This window comes from Epinephelus lanceolatus, chromosome 22, assembly GCF_041903045.1.
Source record: "Epinephelus lanceolatus isolate andai-2023 chromosome 22, ASM4190304v1, whole genome shotgun sequence".
Taxonomy (NCBI): domain Eukaryota; kingdom Metazoa; phylum Chordata; class Actinopteri; order Perciformes; family Serranidae; genus Epinephelus; species Epinephelus lanceolatus.
Genome location: NC_135755.1, coordinates 21,041,566 through 21,062,105, shown reverse-complemented (window position 1 = coordinate 21,062,105; position 20,540 = coordinate 21,041,566). Strand labels below are relative to the sequence as shown.

Below are 20,540 nucleotides of genomic sequence, written 5' to 3'. Positions count from 1 at the left end.
GCATTATACTGACCAGTATTGTCATAAGTATTGATTTATTGATACATATCAGTTGTGAATATCTGAAGGGTTTCAGTTCTTCTTTCCTGCTGTTTCTTCTCTCCAACAGCGAATGAACACACGCTGCTGCAGTTCTTCCTCCTGTCACTCACTCACTTATTGTGCTGCCTTCTTGTCATCTCATTCACTCCGGTTGCATGGCTGCATTTGTGGAGCAGTTTTGTTGTTTAACTTGCACTTTATAGCATTTTGAATGTGTGACAAGAGTCTTTTGACCGTGTGAACTACCACAAGAAGAATATTGTTTTTTTGGTTTTTTTATGTTAAGTTTTAAGAAGAAAAGAAAAGTCATTGCTGTCATGCTGAAGCCTTGTTATAATCATGTTTTAATGACCATTTTAAATGTTATGCCCTCAATGTCAGTTTTTCTTCGTGGTATCAAAATGGTATTGAACATTGATGTCTTACAAGTTATTTTATTGTGACAACAGCAATAAAACACAGGCATTTACATCACTGAAGGAAGGCACTGTAAACTCATCTCCAAAATGATCATACAGTGGAATCAACACATCTCTAAACAGTTTTAACAAAAAACAAACATTACAACCTTCTTGAAGGTATGATTTAATGCAGGACTGTTGTATTAGAATGCATTTGTTTTAGCGTGGTGTACCTAATAAACTGGCAGCTGAGTGCATTCACCTTTTGTGATAAATGTAGGCAAATGTCACTGTGTGAAGATACCTGTGCACATTTAGAATTCTGCTTTTCTAGGCAACTGTAATTCTAGCTGCTTCTTTTAGCAGTTTGCAAAGTGTGCATAACTTTTTTTAACTGGATTTTGTTGTGGTATTGCCACAACCATTTTTGACATTCATCCCTCTCAGTCATAACAGACAGGTAAGTTTATCAACTTGGATATCGGTGATTGCACATTAGCTGATCAGTCAGTGTTGTGAGGACATGTGGTCATATGTAGAAACCATTTCTTTCCTCGACATTTAAACGTTAGACATGTGTTTTTAAATTTTCTTTACTCTAATGCAGGGGTAGGCAGCTGCACCATGGTGGGCAAAGTGTGTACGGCTTTAGCTGTTGTATTCCAACACCTCTACTTCCTCCTGGTGATAAAGCTTGAAATAGTAAACATGCATCTGTCATTGATAAGAGTAACTTTACTCTTGTGAGAGTTCCTAACACCTTCCTTGAGGCTGGGGGTGCTGTAGAGAGGGAAGGCTGCTACTTCTTGGATGCACCGTGCAGTTCACATGTAGGTGCAGCAAGGAGTTACTGTACATGGAGTTGGAGAAACATGGATTACTGTAATTTGGACCACAACTGATAAGGCAGGAATGAGCTGTCGCTGCTGAGAAGGCCTTGTGGGAGTTGGATCCACATTATGGTTTGCGGTGGAAGGAGTGGGCTTTACTCAAGGTTTGTCAGTGATGAGTTGTGTGGGGGAAATAATTTGGCAGGGAGCAGGAATGGCTTAGATGCTTAGACTAGTTAGAATGTAGATCTGTCATACCTTTAGTCCAAAAATAAGCCTCATACTAAGACTCAGGTTTTATTGAAGAGCTTTCACGTTAAGCTGAAGCTGCTGTCAGTAACTATTAATATTCTAAAATCTGTATTTTGAACCTGAAAAACATCCCGTCCACAAATGATTCAGACTCAAAAGCTTTACCCAGATCACCTAAAATTATTAGATGACATTCTGGTTTGAGCAGAAAAACTATTTCACTTTCAAAACTGTCTCCATTGTTATTAAAGAGAAGTCTGTAAACACATGAGGGACTTTTTAGATTCATGCAATCTGTCTGTCAAAGCAAGGAGGAGAGCTGAGGTGGAGATGTCACATGAGGAGATGGGGTGAGTCACAGAGCTGCAAGTCACATGCATGATATACAGGTTAGCAGCGTGGGCACATGAACGACAAACAGTGACTCTGACTATTAAATATTATATGTCAGATCAAATATTCATTTTATTTTCTGTTCCAGAAGATCCTCATGATCCCAGTGACCACATGTTATTGTGACTGATGTTGTGCCAACAGCGGAAATTGCGAAACTTCAAGCCAATTTATTCATTCTCAAGCACTGAGCTCACATAATGAGTGAATGCATATTAATTTACAATATTCCCCATTTTGCTAAGGTCCTCCTAAAGTCTTAGAACTCTGATTTAGAGCGCTGTTAATATATAAAGCCAAAACGACAGTGTTTAATATGGCATGTTTTTTAGTTTCTCTTAAGTAGCTGCTAACTGCTGGGCCTCGGTCATATGACAAGGACAGCTGCCGCCTCACCGCCCTGCCCTGTGTCTCTGCGCGCAGAGGTTGATCAAAATAAAATAGTCCCACGGTAAACGCCATTATCGACCACAACCCCCTCAAAAAAGATTGAGTCTATATTTCAGTTGGATAAAAAACGATTATCACTTTTCCATTACTGCAAACGTGGTCTAGTTTGGCATAAAGCCCACCCTGCGAGCTGCAACGTCATGTTGTTATTGTATCCCTCCGCCGCAGTCGCACTAGGAAAACAGCTGTGGACGAGCTAACGGCTAGTTAGCATCGTTTGTTTTTGTCGTGTGTGTCAGCGATTCGAGCAGTTCCTTGAGCAAAGCCCGCTATCGGACAACCTCGGAGTGACCGACTTGTCGTCTGTCATCTCTCTTAACAATGAAGTTTCAGTACAAAGAAGAGCACCCTTTTGAGAAAAGGCGGTCCGAAGGCGAGAAAATAAGGAAGAAGTATCCGGACAGGGTACCTGTAAGTAGCTAACGTTAGCTTGGCAGCGCGAGCCGTAGTGTAATGCTAGTGCTCTTTAGCCGTTTGCTAACGTCACTCAGTGTGCGCACTAAAATATATATATTTATAATCATGTGTTTCAGCTGTGACTACACCTGACTCTCCTTATCTTTCACTATAGTTGACTGCTATGTTAGCAAACAACACACTTGTTAGCTAAGCTAGCGTTAGAGGTTAACCAGAAAGAAATACGGCCGCACCTAGCAGGCCAGCTCCTGATAGCTTCGTATAATCCTTCCGTGTGTATTTATTTAATACAATACTACTAAATAACAAAGAAAATACAAGCTAACAAAGTGCCACACTGGATATAACGACTGTGGTTGTTACTACAGTGTAAACCAGTTGGAGTATACAGTCTGATTGAGGTCTGAACGGGTAGCTGGGTGTAGTTTCAGACTGTATGTTGAAACGCTAACAGCAGTGCACCTTAAAATAGTATGTGTCAACAAACAGGAGATTTGTTTACGTCGCCCTGGCTCCTGGAGATAGATTTTATAGTCTACAGCTATTGACATTTTGACACTCAAACTAATTCAACATGACTGACTGGGTCAAAACTGACAATAGATTTATGGGTTGGGAGTTTCTGTCATGTATGACGAGCTTTATTTGTCTTTACAAGAGCAATGTAGTTTCACTGCCTCTCATTTTCCAGCTGTTATCAGTCATAGATTGTGATAAATTTTATGTATTCATGCAACTAAGGCTTTAATGACCATCATCCAATTATTTCTCAGTTAATTAAACACTAATTTGGTATGTAAAATGTCAGGAATAACATAAACAAGCCCATCACAAGTTCCCAAAGTCCAGGATGACATATGCTTGTCCTATTTTGTGTGATCAATAGTTTAAAATCAATAGTCCAAAACTCAAAGATATTAATTTACTGTCATATAAGTGAAAGAAACCAACAGGCATTCACATTTGAGAAGCTGGAACCAATGAAATATTGCTTATAAAATCCAATTAATACTTAAAATTGTTGCTGGTTGATGTTCAGTCCGTCGACTAATCTTAATTATTTAAGCTCTACGGTGACATGCTCTGCCTGGTGTGTGGGCAGGTAGTATTCTGGTAGTAATCCTATTTTTAGATCGAAGAGATGGAACTGAAAAGTAGTTTCACTTTTGACTTTTAAACATATAAATAAACCATTGTCTTTTTAACTGGCCAAGTACAAAATGCCAAGTTTGAGATACTGTTAAAATGAAACGCAACGTCTGGTTTAAAATATTTCCGTCCCTGCTTGACTGAGAACTTTGTGTATTCTCACATCCCTTTTCATAGAAAGGTGAAATGCTCTATTAAACTACTTCTCGTTTGATACACACAGCCTTTGTTCAGTGGAAAATGTACCCGACTCATTTGCAATGGCTCTTGTTTTTCCCTTTTATTCAGGTAATTGTGGAGAAAGCCCCCAAAGCCAGAATAGGAGATCTGGACAAGAAGAAATACCTTGTCCCCTCCGACCTGACAGGTAAGCATTTTTATACTGTGCACAGTTCCTTGATGACATTTAAAAGACCCCAGTGCAGTAGCGTCTAAAATTTCATAAATCTTGTTTATCCTCTTTTATCAGTGGGCCAGTTTTACTTCCTCATCCGGAAAAGAATCCACTTGCGAGCTGAGGATGCGCTCTTCTTCTTTGTAAACAACGTCATTCCACCCACCTCAGCTACCATGGGACTGTTGTACCAGGCAAGAGTCATTTTCTACCTCACTGACCTGCTCTCTGAATACGTCTTTATCAGCGTAGTTTTTCTTCCTTACTTACATTAAAGTGAGCTCACGTCTACATTTTTAATGTCGCACTAATTTCTTTTTTCCTGTCTTCCTCAGGAGCATCACGAAGAGGACTTTTTCCTCTACATTGCCTACAGTGATGAGAGTGTGTACGGGAGCAGCCAAAGGGAAATATGATCCCACTACCATCCCCCTCCAACCACTACCCACCTTTCTGAGACCTCCTCCACCATTCATTCATTTAAATATTAAATCCAGCTCAGCAGCCTAGAGTTCCCAGAGTAAATATGTCAAATGCACTTTCACCACCCATTCATTACCCCCTTTCCCATCCATTTCTGTCTTTATTATTCTGCAGTCTGAATTGTATTTGCCTCCGGTTTTCTTTTCGGTAACGACTTGGGTTAAATGGTCTCGTGGCCAGTTTTCTTTCTAGCGTCGTAATTGATCATACCTTACTGAAAAACTGAGTAAACATAATGAAATAATGTTAGAGCTAGGCCGTAAATATAGTCACCCCGGGGTTAAGGGAAGAAAGGCGTAGTATGTGAGTTCAAATCAGCTCTTATCGACAATGAAGTTAGCTCATTGTTCGTCCACTCTGTTGGCTTGTAGGAGTGTAAAGCATGTTATGATTTTAGGTTAGGAAATGAATAATATCTACCAGCTGAAGGCAGGTTATTTGTCTCTGGCGGAGTGAAGGATAACTGTTTTGCAGCAGTTGTTTCCCTAGATACAAGTGGTTAGGGAGTTTTAAAAAATTCACCAGCCGCTGAAGTCTGTGAACGAGGATCTAGTTGGCTGCCCCGCATCTGACCTTAGGAAGGAGCATAATAGAATTCAGACTAAACAATCATCCTTCGCTTTCAGTGGTAAGACTATTACGTTGACTGCTACTATGATTATTGTTGTTGTTGTTATTGTTAATTTTAGATGGCTTACTTTCTAAAAAGGTATTGTAAAGCTGAGTGCAATTTTCTCTTTTTTTTTAAGTTTGTCTCCTTTTTTTAAAAAAAAAAATAAGGTTTGAACTCTGTATACAGCTGCATTACTGGCTCTTTCTCTCCACTCATGACCATACATGATAAAATGTGATGAAAAGCTAATTGTGTTTCTTGTCTTTATTTAATATATCTTTGGTTATATTTGTTACAGGATCACAAAAATATAATTATCCCTTGTGAGAAGCTCATCGTTAGTGCAGAGTTGTGGTACTGACCAAGAAACATTTGTCATTCATTCGTTAAGGCTGTTGTGATTCTTACATTCTTTAATTATAAAAATTTGTAGCCTACACACCTATTTCAAAAAATATAAGTTTGGTTAGTTTAGTTTTGTCAACTAAAATGTGCGCGTCGTACATCTTTGGCCTTCCTGGTGCTTGAGTTTTGCCGAACAAAAGCGGTGGCTAGTCCTGAGTCTCTTGAGTTGGCTAACTAAGGATTCCAGATTCAAGAAAAGAAACATCTCAAAAGGAAAAATTAAAATGTATTAGTGCTTAGACAGATTTGTTTGCTTTCACTGCCTACGTTGCTGAAGAGTGGCCCAAACATTTTAATACCAGCTCATTTAGATCAATGAGTAATGTTTATAGACCAATAGGAGCAGTGTGAAAGATTTAGTGGCATCTACCAATGAGGATTACAGATTGCAATCAGCTGAAACCTCTTCTGGTTCGAATTTCTCCAGTCTTCCTTGTTCAGGTGTTTTTTTTTACAGGGTGCTGAACTATCCACAGAGGTATGGACCTAGCGAATCTGTTTTTTTAACTATTTTTTTGGACTTATTTGTGCCTTTATTGAACAGGACAGATTAAGCTGGGCTGGATTCGACCCTGCTGCCGCCGCAGCGACGACATTGCCTTTGTACATGGGATGCCAGCTCTACCCACTGAGCTACTGGGTGCCCTGGACCTATTGATTTAAACCAGTAAAAACCCTGAATACAACAGTATCACATTACTACTATGGTGGCCAACTCAAGCTTAGCGGCCCTGTCAGGAGCCAGTGCTTGGTTTGTCCATTCTGGGCTACTGTAGAAACACGGCAGTGCAGCCTGCTCACTATATAAATAGAAACGGCTCATTCTAAGGTAACTAAAACACAACAATTCTTATTTTTAGGAGATAATCTACTAAAGAAAACAATCTCTGCCAGTTTATCCCTCTAAATTCTATACACTGAACCTTTAATATTACCTTCATACTAAGGCTCAAATACGTTTTGTTGCTCCAGACAAATTTGTTTTTGGACCAAAAATGCTTCTTTCATAGTAAAGTTTTCCAATCCATGAGATAGACCAGACACTCTCCGGTTTATTACAGAAGATAAATCAAGTCCATTTTACTAATATCACCCAAAATCACAGTCATAGAGAACATTACATTCTGTGCAACATGAAACACCCTGAATTTATGATGTAGTTCAGCTTTTGTTCCTGTGTTTGCATTGGTTGTCTTATCATCATATCAGCTGCTGTATTTGCCCAGATAATGTGTGCCTCTCTAAGTTGTGCAAAGCCACTTGTATGTGTGATTGTTTCCGTGGGTAAAAGTCAGAGAAATCAGAAGCACATGTGCAGTATGTCTTTGGCAGAATGAAGAGGACATACAGTATCATTGCAGCATGTCTTTGTGTCCAACATGATTAGATTCAATCATCAGGTCCTTCACATCATACACTCTCCTCCAGGTGACCCAGCCAGGACTGATCAGACCCCATCTAGTACTGATGGCTACTTTCGACTCCCTTGCTCTCCTCTTTTGAGCCACATCATCTTTAAGCCCTCTCTGTCGCTTTGTTAATACTCTCTCTTTCCTCTCTCCCTCGACACTCAAATGGCTGAAGGCTCTGGCTAAAGACAGGGCTGAGAATTCCCTGCATCCAACCTCCACTGGGGGACTCCTCCCTCTGCATCCAGCCTGCTAACAGTCTCAGACCAGTACTCCCAACAGGCAATGGCCTGCTCGGAGAATTGGAACTGCCTTGCCCACTCAACTTGTGCTCCTCCATCAGTACCTTGCCTCTCCAAGTGCCTTTGGGTAGCAGCTGAGAATGTACTCATGTAAGGCTTCCTTGCTGGGAGCACAGTGGACACGCTGGTGACTCTGCTTTGCCTCATGTGTGCAGATTTGATGGGCTTAGAGACATCATACACTGGCTGGATAAGAAATTTGATGCAGCTCATCTTTCTCAATCTCAGCCCAGGTCTCTTTCCTCTTGACCCCGTTCTCCCATCTTTTCCAAGCTCCCTGTTGCTTCACTCCCATCAACTTGCAGGTTTTCATCTCCCTCACTGCTGCCCTCACATCCTCCTGTAATGGGCGGCCCCTTTTTGACATAGTTATTTAAACATTTTGATAAAAAATGTAAGACTTTGGGGGGAAAAATAATCTGTTAGACCACTTGTATATTTTAATGTGATATTTACCCATTAAACTGAATGACTCGATAAAATAAGAAGTGAGTATCCAGATTATTTTTTGAAGAAGACCACGCCAAGATCTGTAAATGTCGGTAATAAACCCTGCTTTTGTGTTTCTGAAACGTTTCGCACATTATATCCACACAATTAAAGCGTCCAAGTAAGACAGGGAGTACGAAAGTTTGAGCTTTCCGACAAAACACAGCAGAAACTACAATTCCCACAATGCAATTCGATGGGGAAAAAAGCGGATGTTCTCCTTCCTGGAACCGGAAACGAACATTAGCATCCGGGCTGCAAATCGCTCTGTTTATATTTTGGGTATTAAGTTTTGAATTTATGTTATATAGCTGCTCCAGACACAGTCAAGTCGCCTCAAATTGACAACCGGAAGACGGTTAGGTTCTTATTAAACGACCCACACAGCAACAAAAGTAAGATATTTCGTAGTTTATCACTCCGCCACAGTTACTGTTAACGCTCACTGGAACAGATAGCATAAATGCGTACGCTAGTGCTAAGCGGCTTGCTAGCTCCAGTTGTTGAAAAATAAAACTGTTGCCGCTGGTTTGCATGTCTAAGGTTCACACATATTCGTCTTGTAACATACCACACTCGTTCATGCATTATACCGAAATAGACTGTGAGTAAACAGCAGCTAAAGCTAACAATGCTAACTTAGCTGTTAGCAATAGCAGCTAGGCCTTTAACCGTTATCGTTCTATCTTTGGTCTGTCACCTCAAGTGAGATATGGCCAAGATAATCGACACCATTACATGTACACTGGATATATCTTGTTATTTTCGTAACTGGTAAACTGAAAATTGTATCTCCACCAGCTGGCCCCTCCACTGCCTGTCACCATGCCCGCCCTGCTGGAGAGACCCAAGCTGTCCAACGCGATGGCCAGAGCCCTCCACAAACACATCATGAGGGAGAGAGAGCGCAAGAGACAAGGTGGGCAGACACTGTGTGTGTGTGTGTGTGTGTGTTAAAAACTGGCCTAGTGCAAGGACTAAGGACTCTTAGATTGTGCCTCCAGCTCTACAACATCCCCAGCCTCTATTCATTATTCTCCCATATATGCAGCTTTCTCTAGTCACTCAGAAATACTATGATTATGATATATGGTGTGATGGGTGTCATGGATGTCTTTCTGTGTGTCATATTGCAAACAACTCCTCTGCCTAACATATTCACTTCAGGATACTATGGATTTATTATGAATTATAAATGATGGTTACCATAATTGGACTTGGTGCACATAGGGCTGGACAATATTGAGATTATCAGATGACATTTTTGACGCACAGCAAGAGGGTTCCTGGTTTGAACCCCGGGGTGTGGGAGCCCCTCTGTGCGGAGTTTGCATGCTCAGGTTTTCTCCAGGTACTCCAGCTTCCTCCTACAATCACAATCAAGACATGCAGATTAATTGGTGACTCTAAATTGTCCGTAGGTGTGAATGTGAGTGTGAATGGTTGTCTGTCTTCATGTGTCAACCCTGTGATAGTCTGGTGACCTGTCCAGGGTGTGTATGGATTTAACTGTGTTTTCCTTTGCTTAACAACGTGATTATAACCTTTCAGAGGAGGAAGAGGTGGATAAAATGATGGAGCAGAAGATGAAAGAGGAGGAAGAGAGGAAGAGGACGAAAGAAATAGAGGAGAGGATGTCTTTGGAGGAAACCAAAGAACAGGTTGGAAACAAATGAAAACATTTTACATGCAATCTGTGTGTGCTTTGGTGTCATACCTTGGGTTGGGACAAATTATATTTGACAATCTGTTATCTTACACTAACATTCCTAACCACAATCTGAACTTCAGGTAATGAAGATGGGCGAAAAACTTCAGGGACTCCAAGAGGAGAAACACCAGCTCTTTTTACAGCTCAAGAAAGTACTTCATGAAGAGGAGAAGAGGCGCAGAAAGGAGCAGAGGTTGTGAGGATGCTGCTGCTTTACAGTACTTTCAATCCAGAAGTTTACTTAGGTATTTTTGATATTCAGTAGCATGTTTTTCCTTTCTAGTGATATCACAACACTGACGTCAGCCAGCTACCAACCCAGCCTGCCCATGCACGCAGGGCAGCACCTCCTCAGCATTCAAGGTGAGGCAGTTTTCAAGTATCAATATGGCTAACCTCACCTGGGCTATCTGGAAGATTGTCTGTTCGATACTAGTAGTAGTGAACTGATCCGTCTCTTTGCCTCTCTCAGGTAGCCCAGTCAGCCACAGTCGACCTGGTGCACTGCTTGGAGAACGTAGTAAACAGCTGTTCCCTGCTGCTGTCATTCCAGTAAGTAAAGGGCTGATTCACTCAAATATCTGTCTAAGATATCTTGTCACAGACCCTATACACTGATCATGTCTCCTGCTATCTTTTTAGGCACGTCACTATCAGACACCCGGGTTCAGCTCAGGCTCAGCAGAGCACGGACAGTTCAGCGGGGGTCAGGGCGTCCATGAGCCCTATGGGGTCGCTCAGGCCCAGCATCCCTCCACCTACGCCCCTGGACCATCAGTACCTGTCAGTTTTGCTAGCAGCTCTCAGATCAGAGGTAAAGGACACATGTCTGTTTAAGTGCCAGGGATCACACATCATCACCATTACTGTAGTATAGTGCAGACGGTCTTTCTCTTCAGATTTTGTAATCTGGATATGGGCTGTTAAAGGCAAAAGTTGCTTTCATTCTTCCACAGGTGCGTCTGCGTTTCAGGCCATGCAGTACCTCCCCCACCAGCAGCCTGGCTACCCTGTCCACAGTCATTTCACCTCCCAGCCTGGTCAGTTCGTCTGCTGTTTCAATGCTAGACCCTCCTTATGACTATCAACAGTCAAGTACAACCCAAATAAAAAGCCGAAATCACTTCAATATGGGTTCTGTATTTGATGTAAAGGATTGATTATAAATGGTAACCCCTGTGTCTCGTGCAGGTTACATTCCCGGAGCAGGGATACCCCTTCAGAAGCAGCTGGAACATGCCAACCAACAGTCAGGCTTCACTGATGCAGTAAGAAATGACATATTAACTGAGAATTTTGAGACACTCAATAAAAACTTCTAAAAAGAGGGGATGTGTTTTTTTTTTTTTTGTTTGTTTTTTTTTTTACAATTCTGAAGTCCTATAAATGAGAACATAAACATAAAGGTTTAGGTCATCACTTCCTTATCTGATTACATTTTTTGTTGGTTCTCTTGTTGATGTTCTGACAGGGTGCTTTGAGGCCGATGCACCCACCAGCCATACATCCTTCTGCTCCAGGACTGCTGCCCACACCGTCAATGGCAGTCCAGATTCCCACTGCAAAGGTGAATCCCAAATCACACACTCTGCTCTTTTCATTAAACCCTTTCATTCATCTTCATCGGACCCTGTAAACCCGGGCTGAGGGATGCAGATCTGATATAATGCAAGCAGTGATAGCTTTCCCTCTGGTGCCACCTTGAGGCCTCCTCCAACAGTTTTGCTTCCTTCAGTGTTGCATTTAAATTATTTAAATGTTACTTGTGTTTACAGCTGACCTGTCAAAGTCTCCTCCAACACTTGGTTGCACTTCCTCTTGAAGTCAGCCTTTTCATGCTGTCATCATGTGTTTCTGTTCATGATGTACACTCCACTGATTGTGAAAAATACAAGTAATTTCATCATGTTCTGTGTTTCCATCACCAGGCCCCATTCCAGAGCTCTCCCCAGGGCGCTCCTCGCCACGGCTTCCTCCCCCACAGCCAGAGTGGGCAGAGGTTCTACCACCACGGCAAGTAAGTCACAGCCACCTTCACCTTCGTCGTCAGTGAGACTTCACGGCTCCACTCAAGATTTCGGGGAACCTTTCAGACGAGCATTGGATCTTCTTCTTAAGAAACAAACAAAGTAATTTGTCTGGATGATGCCACATGATTTGTGTTTTAATTTCCTGTACAGTATCTTGTTTTTACGTTAATGAGCGATCAGTGGTCCTCATGGTTACATGCTTCTGTAAACATCCAGCTTTGACTTTTTACATACTTCAAATGATGTTAATTTGTAAAATAGATTATTTTAGCTACGCTGTAAAGCCGTTCTGGAGGTGCTCGTGTGCACTTAAGTGTTAATATCTTGTACAAAGCAAGACCGCATGAACCAGAGCTTATTCTTTGTATACTAACATTCAGAATTACAACATCAGTGAAAGGGATCAGTGTCTCTGTAGTGACTCTGCTCCCTCAAAAGATTAGAGGTAAACTTTCAGCAACACTTAAATTTAGAGTAGGTGGATTAAATCAACATGTGTCCGCTAAAATCACACGCACACTGATGAACACTACTATAACTGAAACATTTCATGTGTCGCTGGTTTCCATCAGGGTCGGTGACCACAAATGAAGTCTCTGCTGTTTTAAAGCTTTCATGTTGCCAAATAAAACGACAAGCAAACGTCCCAACAGTTTGTGTCTTTATTTTTTTTATTTTTTTTGGCCATGGAGACATTCTGCACAGTTTGGATTTGCTGTATGAACACAAAGTAAGGATACCAAACTGCCACAAGTTATCTGCCTCCTGAATCATCGTTAAAAAATCCAGGAGGATGCCAAATTACATCCCACTCATGAGCAGTGTGAAGGCCAGCTCTGAGGACCTCTGCAAAGGGCTTTAGAAGAAGTGGAAGAAGGACTTTTTTTTTAAACAGAATTTGTTTGAATTTGAAGCAGGGTTTTGTTTCCTTTTGACAAATCCTCGAGACAGAAAACAAATCGTGGTGTGCCATGTTGGTAACCTTGTTTAATGAGCAACTTTGAGGACAGCAGGGGGGCTTGTTCAGATCTCCACACAGAAAACACCAAACCTAGTACTCAACCCTGTGGCACACAGTGAACAAGCATCAACAGAAAAATGCAGATGTAAAGTTGAAGCCCTTCGCATAACAGGGGAACATGTAAAAAACAAAACCGTTGTGACACCACCTTTCTTTTCCCTGATAGAGCAGCTACTGAATATTCATAACCCTACTCAGTCATTAGCGAGACCTTCATCCACACCTCTGACCTTTTTATATTTACATCTGTTCGCCCAGACTCAGATGTGTGCACGTACATAGAGAATGTTTGTTTACCGTTTCCAATTATTTATTAAAGTTCTAATTGGACCCAAAGGAGGGTCAGAAAACAGAGTGAGGGAGAGAGAGAGAGTATGAAAAACAAAGACAAAAAGAAAGAAAAAAGAGGGAGGATAGCATTGACGAGGCAATATCCCCTCCTTTTTCCCCCAGGTCCAGTGCATCTCGTTTGCCCCTGAAACAGAAATTACAAAGAGGGGGGAGGAATGAGAGGAAAGAGGAAAGAAAAGTCAGAGGGGGAAGGTGTTCAAGACAAAAAAAAAAAAATAAACACATGAGAAATATTCTTTTTTAATGAGAGTGTTTTAACTAGCCTCTGCAGAGGGAACATTGCACAACCGACAGTTTGGACACTTTATTCTACAGCCCACAGTTTGCAGGAGAGAAGAGTGCGGGAAAGAAAGTGCATGAAACAGTTTGACCCAACAATTACAACAATGCTACGAGCTGTTTCTTTACAGGAAGCAACTGGCTAGATCAGGCTGTAAAATGAAGTGCAACCCACAGAAAACAAAACAAAAACCCATACAACTTTGCCTCAAAAATACAATATGAACCATAAGCTTTCATTTATATTTGATAGTGCTACGTATAAATGATACACATGCTCGTAATAGTGTTAACATAAGACAGGAAGTACATGAAGGGGTAGGCAAATCCACAGTAGCTCTTCTTACAGGCGTCAGTACACTCCTCAAATTAGTTACATTTCATCAATTAGAAATATGTCCAGTTTAAACAAATATATACACACAAAAAATGTTATGCAGTAATGTGGAAAAACATGGATGTTTCCAGTAGAGTGGATATGCATAATGTAATTTTAAATTATGTTGTCATTGTTTCTATATACCAAAGGCAGTAGGCGATTTGGTGACCCTGGGTTTGGACCATGGATTCGTTTAGATATCGGATGCCAAGATGGCGCCTATTCATTCCAATGGAGTTTCTCACCTGGCACATACGCCAAAAAAAGTTTTCTAGCTTCCGGGTTTACTTCTGGAATATGTGGCCCACTGAATATGTGCAGTGGTATTTCTTGGCTCATGGATTTTACATTATGATGACATCACAGATTTTTAAATCGCTTTTCTCGTCTCCAGGGTAGTTTTACAAATATGAAACCACCATGGCTCAAAAATTCAGAATAGAGAGATTCATAATTGCCCTTGCGTGTAGTTCGAGGGGTCCTATCAATAGTTTTAAAGATGTGTCTTTTGTAATGGTGGTCTATGGGGAAAATGTTTTTTGGGCTGCAATACCGTGAGTGACCACTAGAGAAACATTGCTGCAAGGCTGATTGGCTTTCCTAGGGGTCTGGTTCGGACGCAGACCTATAACTGATGATTTATTAGAAATAATTAAATTTCTATTTCGACACATGATGCATTTGTAGCACTTGTTTAGCGACCAGGAAACTCACAGACCTTGTGTTGCGTTGCTTGCGTTAAATCATCTCGCGTGATACTACTTAGCCAATTAAATCTGTCGGAGAAGAGAGACAAGTTGGAGAATTGGGGGCATTAGAGAAAAGTCATTTCACATGGCAGGTTCCAATTAAACCGGAGAAGTCAGCAAAAATGGAACTGAAGGCACAGAAATTAAATCTTTTCTATCAGTCAATCAATTTGTAGCTCACATGCAATCATACAACTCCAGTGAAATGGCGCTGAGGGTGGGGTGAAGGGGTGGAGCAGCTGGAGCCCGTCCCCTTGCTAATAATCAACAAACCGCCTACTGACCAGAGGTAAAAATCTAAGCGTCAAATCTCGGCCTCGGATCTCGTCGACTGGAGTTGCCTTCCCCTTGGTCCAATGATGAACAGGAAACTGTACATGTACATGACATCACACGCACTTGCACTGGCATGGCACATGCTTGTGGCTTGTGGTGTAACACCCAAACACACGCACGCATACATAATTTTACATAGCACACACACACACACGCACACGCGCGCGCACGCACTCCTCTTCAGGCAGGCTGGGGTCAGGCGGTAGTTGGGGGGGGTGAGAGGACAGCTGCGTGTCGATACAGCTGTGGCTCTGTATTTACCTGCAGTGGCTTATTTACCCAAGGCTTTGATGCCAATTGCAGCTTCTTCATCCATTGCATTTAGAACAGTGATCTGAAAGTGCACACAGATTAGATTCTATGTTAAATGTGTCTTCCTACTTAATTCACTTTACTGTGTTCACAGGGTTTTGTGATGCTCTCCACATCACATCACCGTGAAAGTTTCAGAACAGTAGGAAAGAGTGTGAGGAGAAATGAGAGCACTGACCAGGATCTCCTCTCCGGCTTCGTGCTTGCTCTCTATCTCTTTGCCCAGGTCTCCCTCGGGAATCTTCAGGTCCTCTCTCACCTCCCCGCTGTCCTGGAGCAGGGACAGGTAGCCATCTTGGATCCCAATCAGCTGGGGAGAAACAGGACAAACAGAAAAGAGCGATTAGAATACAGGCTGAACTAACAGGTGGAGGTATGCTTGTGATTCATACGTTTTTAATGTAGCACATAAAGTTTAATTCATGCACAAACAGTAGCTAAGTTCAGCCAGTGGAGATCTGATCAGTTTTGGCAAAGCTAAACCCACATATGATGCTCTCTTCATGCACGTGTGTTTCAAGCAGTCATTTAAGGATTTATACCCTGTGATTTCAAACAATTACCAGCATGTTCCTCTAACATTTACACCACTTGTTTCTCTTTCAATGAAATCCTTAGATGACTAATAATCACAAGGCTTTCTCAAATAATCATACAACTGTTAACTGTCCCCTAGCAGCCATGTAGAATTATCTCGGCAAGTCTCATGCTTATTAAAGCATATTTGTGTTTATTACTGTGATATCTGATACGTGACTATTCACTCCCCTCAGGCGGAACATTACAAAACTCACTCATCAGCTCATAATATCTTACTGACTAAGAGGAGGCAGCCCTAGTTATCTGCCAAGTGGACTTTTGCATAGCAAGTACAGCATTTGTTCTGAGTGCTAGTGAGGGACAGACTCAGGTAGCACTGTATTTTAACAATATACTCTCACCTGGTAATCCATTCTCTTGATGTTGGGGACATCCATGTTGTGGGTGGAGGGACAGATGTCTTCATATTTCTTTCCAGAGAAGATGTCGATCCCGACCAGGTGAACCTGCACAAGCAGAAAACACACAGAGAGGATGAACCAGCTTTCTAAATGAGGTGTATTCCTACACAAAATGTCTACTTTAGAGAAAAAGGTAAAACATATTCAATGCCCAATGTGTGAAGCAGGTAGTTGAGTTACCTTTAAAAATGGAATTTGGCTATGAATAAGTCAGTGTATCACATTTAAACATAATTTATAACTGTAACCCAGCAGGGACACATTATTGTTGTTGCACAGAGTGGAAGTGTCCATTAATGTGCATTAATATTAATGACTGTGAACTGTTTATTCCAGAGATAAATGGGTAGCAGAGTGATCATTCACTGACACTTTCCCTCCAGGAACCCTTACGTAAGACTTGTTTCAAACACGCACTATATGTTTATCAAAGAGAGAAAGATTTACTGACCTTAGCGTGGCCGTGCTTGCCAGTCTTGGAGGTGGACATCTCAACGATCTTGCAGGGTCGGCCTTTCAGCACAACAAAGCCATTTTTACGCAGAGCAGAGCACTGCATGGGGTAGGTGGCGGATGCCCCGGCATCACCTGTCTGGAAGTCCAGCTCTGCATCTGCCATGCCTGCTGTGGAGGCCAACACACAGGATGTACGCGTTAAAATACCTGTTCATAACTGATTCAGCAAAAATGATAGCAGGCACTGTATTGATTTTGGATTATGACACATTAGACTCCTGGACACAGATATGCAAAGGGCCCCTTCACCTCTCCTACACACTACACACAGACTTTAAGGTGGTTTGTCTTTTTTTGATGTTGTTTTGGATCTCTTTGTAGTCGTTAAACATCTCTCTTTGGTTTTTTGTCTCTACATGATAATTTTGGATCTCTCTGATGTAACTTTTTTGTCTTTGTTCAGTTGTTTTGTGTCTCTCTGGTGTAATTTTGTGTATTTTTTCACTCATTTTGTGTCTCTTTGTGCTAATTTTGTGTGTATTTAAAGTGATTTTGTCTCTTTTTTCACTCGTTTTGTGCCCCTTTGTGGTAATTTTGTGTCTCAAGTATAATTTTGTGTCTTTTTCCTGTTGCTTTGTCTTTTTGTGATACTTTTGTGACTCTTAAAAGTAATTTTGTGTCTTTTATCAATCGTTTTGTGTCTTTCTGTGGTAATTTTGTGACTATTTGAAGTGATTTTGTGTCTTTTTTCAGTCGTTTTGCTTCTCTTTGTGGTCTTTTGTGTCCCCTTCTGACCATTATGAGTCTCTCCCTTGTCTGTACATCTTCATATGAGTGATATTTTGCAGGTGAGGGCCAGGTGCACGTGATGCAATGTTATGAGTGAAAAGAGTGCTTCATGCCTTTACTAAGACTGGATTAATGGTTGAAGTTTGTTGATGCTAATGTGGATTTGATACCAAAACAACAGTTTTCCATTCCGTTTTTTGATAACTATGAACATGTTTTTTCACGAAACAAAAGGGGCCAAAGTTCTCAAACATTAAATGTTGCAAAATTATAATTTCAAACAATAAATATAATTGATTAAAGGATAAAAATATGATCAGATGTTCAAAACCAGCTTTCAGTACTTGACAGTTTTATATACACTGTGCTGTGTGTATTAAATCTGATTGCAAAGCCACACTGAAAATACTGTCAAACATATTGTAATATTTGATTTTATCTTCTTACACTATTTATTTAGGCTGATATAACTATTTACTTTCAGGTCAGACTCAACTAATCGTGGTGCACACACTGGACCTATATTTATATATCCAAGCATAAGTATTATACAAATTAGACGACTGACTCTCAACCTTCTTCATGTCAAAGACCACTAAATTGATACACATGTGTTTCAGGGACCTCCATTTGGAGAGATTTTTGTCATTATAAATGATTAAGAGTAGACTTCTATAGTTACAGTCAGCCACAGTTATGGAGACAAGTGTGGAGGAAGTGAAACCTTTGATCAGAGTACACATTATTATGGCTCCTACTGGCATTGGTATAACTTCTAGTGAATTTAATAATTAAAATAAACTACTCCCCATTTTTCTAGGGACCCGCTGTGACTCCCTCAATGACCCCAGTGTGGAGGGGTGTGACCTCTGGTTGAGGACCACTGTCACTCAGTTCCATATGGTGAATATGTGTCAGTCTCTCAGCAGAACAACATGTACAGTGAATGGGGAGTTGGCTGGTGGCACCAGTTAAAACATGTGGGTGCAGAGGAAGTGACACTTTCATTCAACGCTCAGCACCAGGCAGAGCTAAATTAAGCAACAGAAACATGGCACCTGTTAGCAGCACCATGCACAGCCCTACTGTACAAAAAAAAATAAAATAAATTAAAACAAATGAAAGGTTAGAAGAGGAGCTGCAATTTTTCAGACATCAATGTACGTGGCAAACTGTGAGTCATTGACCAAACTTTTTGGGATGTGGCACCATGAGCTGCCTGTCACGAGTACAATACATGACAGTTGGTGACAAAAGGTTTGTCGAAACTCAACATATAGTGTTAAAATAATGTGGCAGTGTGTCCCCTTATGGAGGCATGTTAGTTGTCCGCAGTGTTGGGGAGGATAGCGGAGGGTGGCTGCGGCCTAGTGCGCGCAGAGCGTGCCGCTGCCCGCCGTCGGTAACGTGCAACGGTCGGTGTCCCCGCAGCATCCATGCGCACTGACTGACTGCACTCGGGCCGCGGCCCTTCTCATAAAGAGGCAAAATGTTCACCTTACAGCTACTCAAGCCTGTCGTGACATTAACGAGGAGCCCCCGTGATTTTTTAAAAGCCCAGCCTGTCCGGTAACACGCCCACAGACACGGACACTGATTGACTCCTGGCCCGCTGGTGTACAGTAATGACTAAGCTAATACTCATGATGGCTACGGCCAGTTTAACCACAGTGTGTGTTGAGTTGGAGCCAGTGGCATGTGTGTGAAAGCAACACAAGTCGCTTTAAATGTCAATTTAAGCCAACTCTTGCCACATTTTTAAAGTTTAAACAATTAAAGAGGCGCGTATTTTCCCGCTTTAGCTAACATGTCACAGAGGCAGCCGTTAGGATGCGAGAAGTTAGCTAGCAAGTCGTGCTTTAGCAGAAACAGCCGTTGGTGTGACTTGATGGGGGCGTTTAAAGGGAATATGTCGGCTTCACACACACACATGTGCATAGGATAACTCGTCTGCTCAGGCGCAAACACGCCCCGTCCATTGGATGTGTTGATAAGAAACTTACCCTGGTGATAATAGCTCTTCTCTCCTCTTGTGTATCAGCCGTTCTTCCCTTGTGAGTCCTCCTCCTCCTCTTTGCCTCCCTGTATCCGTGCTCGTCTGGCCGGGGTCTGTCTCCTCCTCGGTGGCTCGTTTGCGACGTCGCTCCCTTTTTTTTCGTACCCTTTGGCTGTCTCCTTTTATTCCTCTTTCATTCCTGTGTCCTCTCTGCTCCCCCTGCTCTGTAGTCCAGGTTGCGGGTCACCTCGTGAAGAGGCACACGGACCGTTAGAGTCAGCCGCCGGGCCGAGAAGTAGCAGAGCCCTGGACCCCGCTGTGTCAGAGCTGTCTGTAGCCTGCACTCCACCTTCTCTGTCTCTCCCTCATCCAGCTCCTCACCACTGTCACAGCCTCACTGTAATACACACACTCCACTTCCCCTTGATACTGTCACAATAAAATCCCTCCATCAGCAACAGTCCTTATGACAGTGTTACTGTAGAGTCATTGTAAAAAACATGATAATAATAAGAGGAAGAAGAACGAGAAGGAGAAGAAACCTCAAGGTCAACTTACCAGCTTTTTCCTGCACTTTCAGCTGCATCTCATGGTTTTCATCCCAGGATGGAGTTTGCACCGTTGTCACGGAGACCAGGTTGTCATCACATAATGTAAGCTTGCAAAGTCAGTGGTTTGTTACGCTGCACTCGGGCATTGTTCTCACACTAAAGAAATTCTGGAGGGACTTTTTCATGAACCATATCTCTGAAGACCTGTTGGAGGTCGCAAGGTGCTGGAGCCCGTCCCAGCTGTCATCGGGTGAGAGGCAGGTTACACCCTGGACAGGTCGCCAGACTATCACAGTGCTGACACATAGAGACAGACAATCACGCTCGCATTCACACCTACGGACAATTTAGAGTCGCCAATTAACCTGCATGTCTTTGGACTGTGGGAGGAAGCTGGAGTACCCGGAGAAAACCCACTCTGACACGGGGAGAACATGCAAACTCCGCACAGAAGGGCTCCAGAATAGGTTTCAAGATTAGTGACAATGATAATCACTACAGAAAATTCCTGCCTTTGTTATGTGACTTAAAAAGACGAGCATCAGAAATT

General features: G+C 42.0%; 3 protein-coding genes across 5 annotated transcripts; 2 read left to right on the top strand and 1 right to left on the bottom strand.

Annotated features, from left to right (window-relative positions):
* Positions 1-2,532: 2,532 nt before the first annotated feature.
* LOC117246510 (gamma-aminobutyric acid receptor-associated protein) lies at positions 2,533-5,673 on the top strand. Its single transcript, XM_033610460.2, has 4 exons — positions 2,533-2,779; positions 4,223-4,301; positions 4,404-4,522; positions 4,664-5,673. Exons 1-4 carry the CDS (start codon positions 2,690-2,692, stop codon positions 4,742-4,744), a joined length of 369 nt encoding a protein of 122 aa, XP_033466351.1. The 5' UTR covers positions 2,533-2,689; the 3' UTR covers positions 4,745-5,673.
* Positions 5,674-8,260: 2,587 nt separating this feature from the next.
* gps2 (G protein pathway suppressor 2) lies at positions 8,261-12,416 on the top strand. Its single transcript, XM_033609832.2, has 11 exons — positions 8,261-8,424; positions 8,831-8,948; positions 9,581-9,690; positions 9,821-9,933; positions 10,024-10,103; positions 10,213-10,292; positions 10,383-10,554; positions 10,697-10,780; positions 10,932-11,008; positions 11,212-11,307; positions 11,669-12,416. The coding sequence occupies exons 2-11, from the start codon at positions 8,855-8,857 to the stop codon at positions 11,759-11,761; spliced, it is 999 nt and encodes a 332-aa protein (XP_033465723.1). The 5' UTR covers positions 8,261-8,424; positions 8,831-8,854; the 3' UTR covers positions 11,762-12,416.
* Positions 12,417-12,423: 7 nt separating this feature from the next.
* LOC117246105 (eukaryotic translation initiation factor 5A-1) lies at positions 12,424-19,838 on the bottom strand. Of its 3 annotated transcripts, none has more exons than XM_033609833.2 (6): positions 19,447-19,838; positions 16,650-16,822; positions 16,139-16,243; positions 15,376-15,507; positions 15,147-15,219; positions 12,424-13,266 (listed from the first exon to the last, which is right to left on the bottom strand). In XM_033609833.2, the coding sequence occupies exons 2-5, from the start codon at positions 16,815-16,817 to the stop codon at positions 15,157-15,159; spliced, it is 468 nt and encodes a 155-aa protein (XP_033465724.1). In that variant the 5' UTR covers positions 16,818-16,822; positions 19,447-19,838; the 3' UTR covers positions 12,424-13,266; positions 15,147-15,156. The 3 variants fall into 3 exon arrangements, with proteins under 3 accessions (XP_033465724.1, XP_033465725.1, XP_078020765.1); XM_033609834.2 differs by having other exon boundaries at positions 16,650-16,819; positions 19,447-19,804; XM_078164639.1 differs by lacking the exon at positions 12,424-13,266 and having other exon boundaries at positions 13,367-15,219; positions 16,650-16,819; positions 19,447-19,762.
* Between the last annotated feature and the right edge of the window lie 702 nt (positions 19,839-20,540).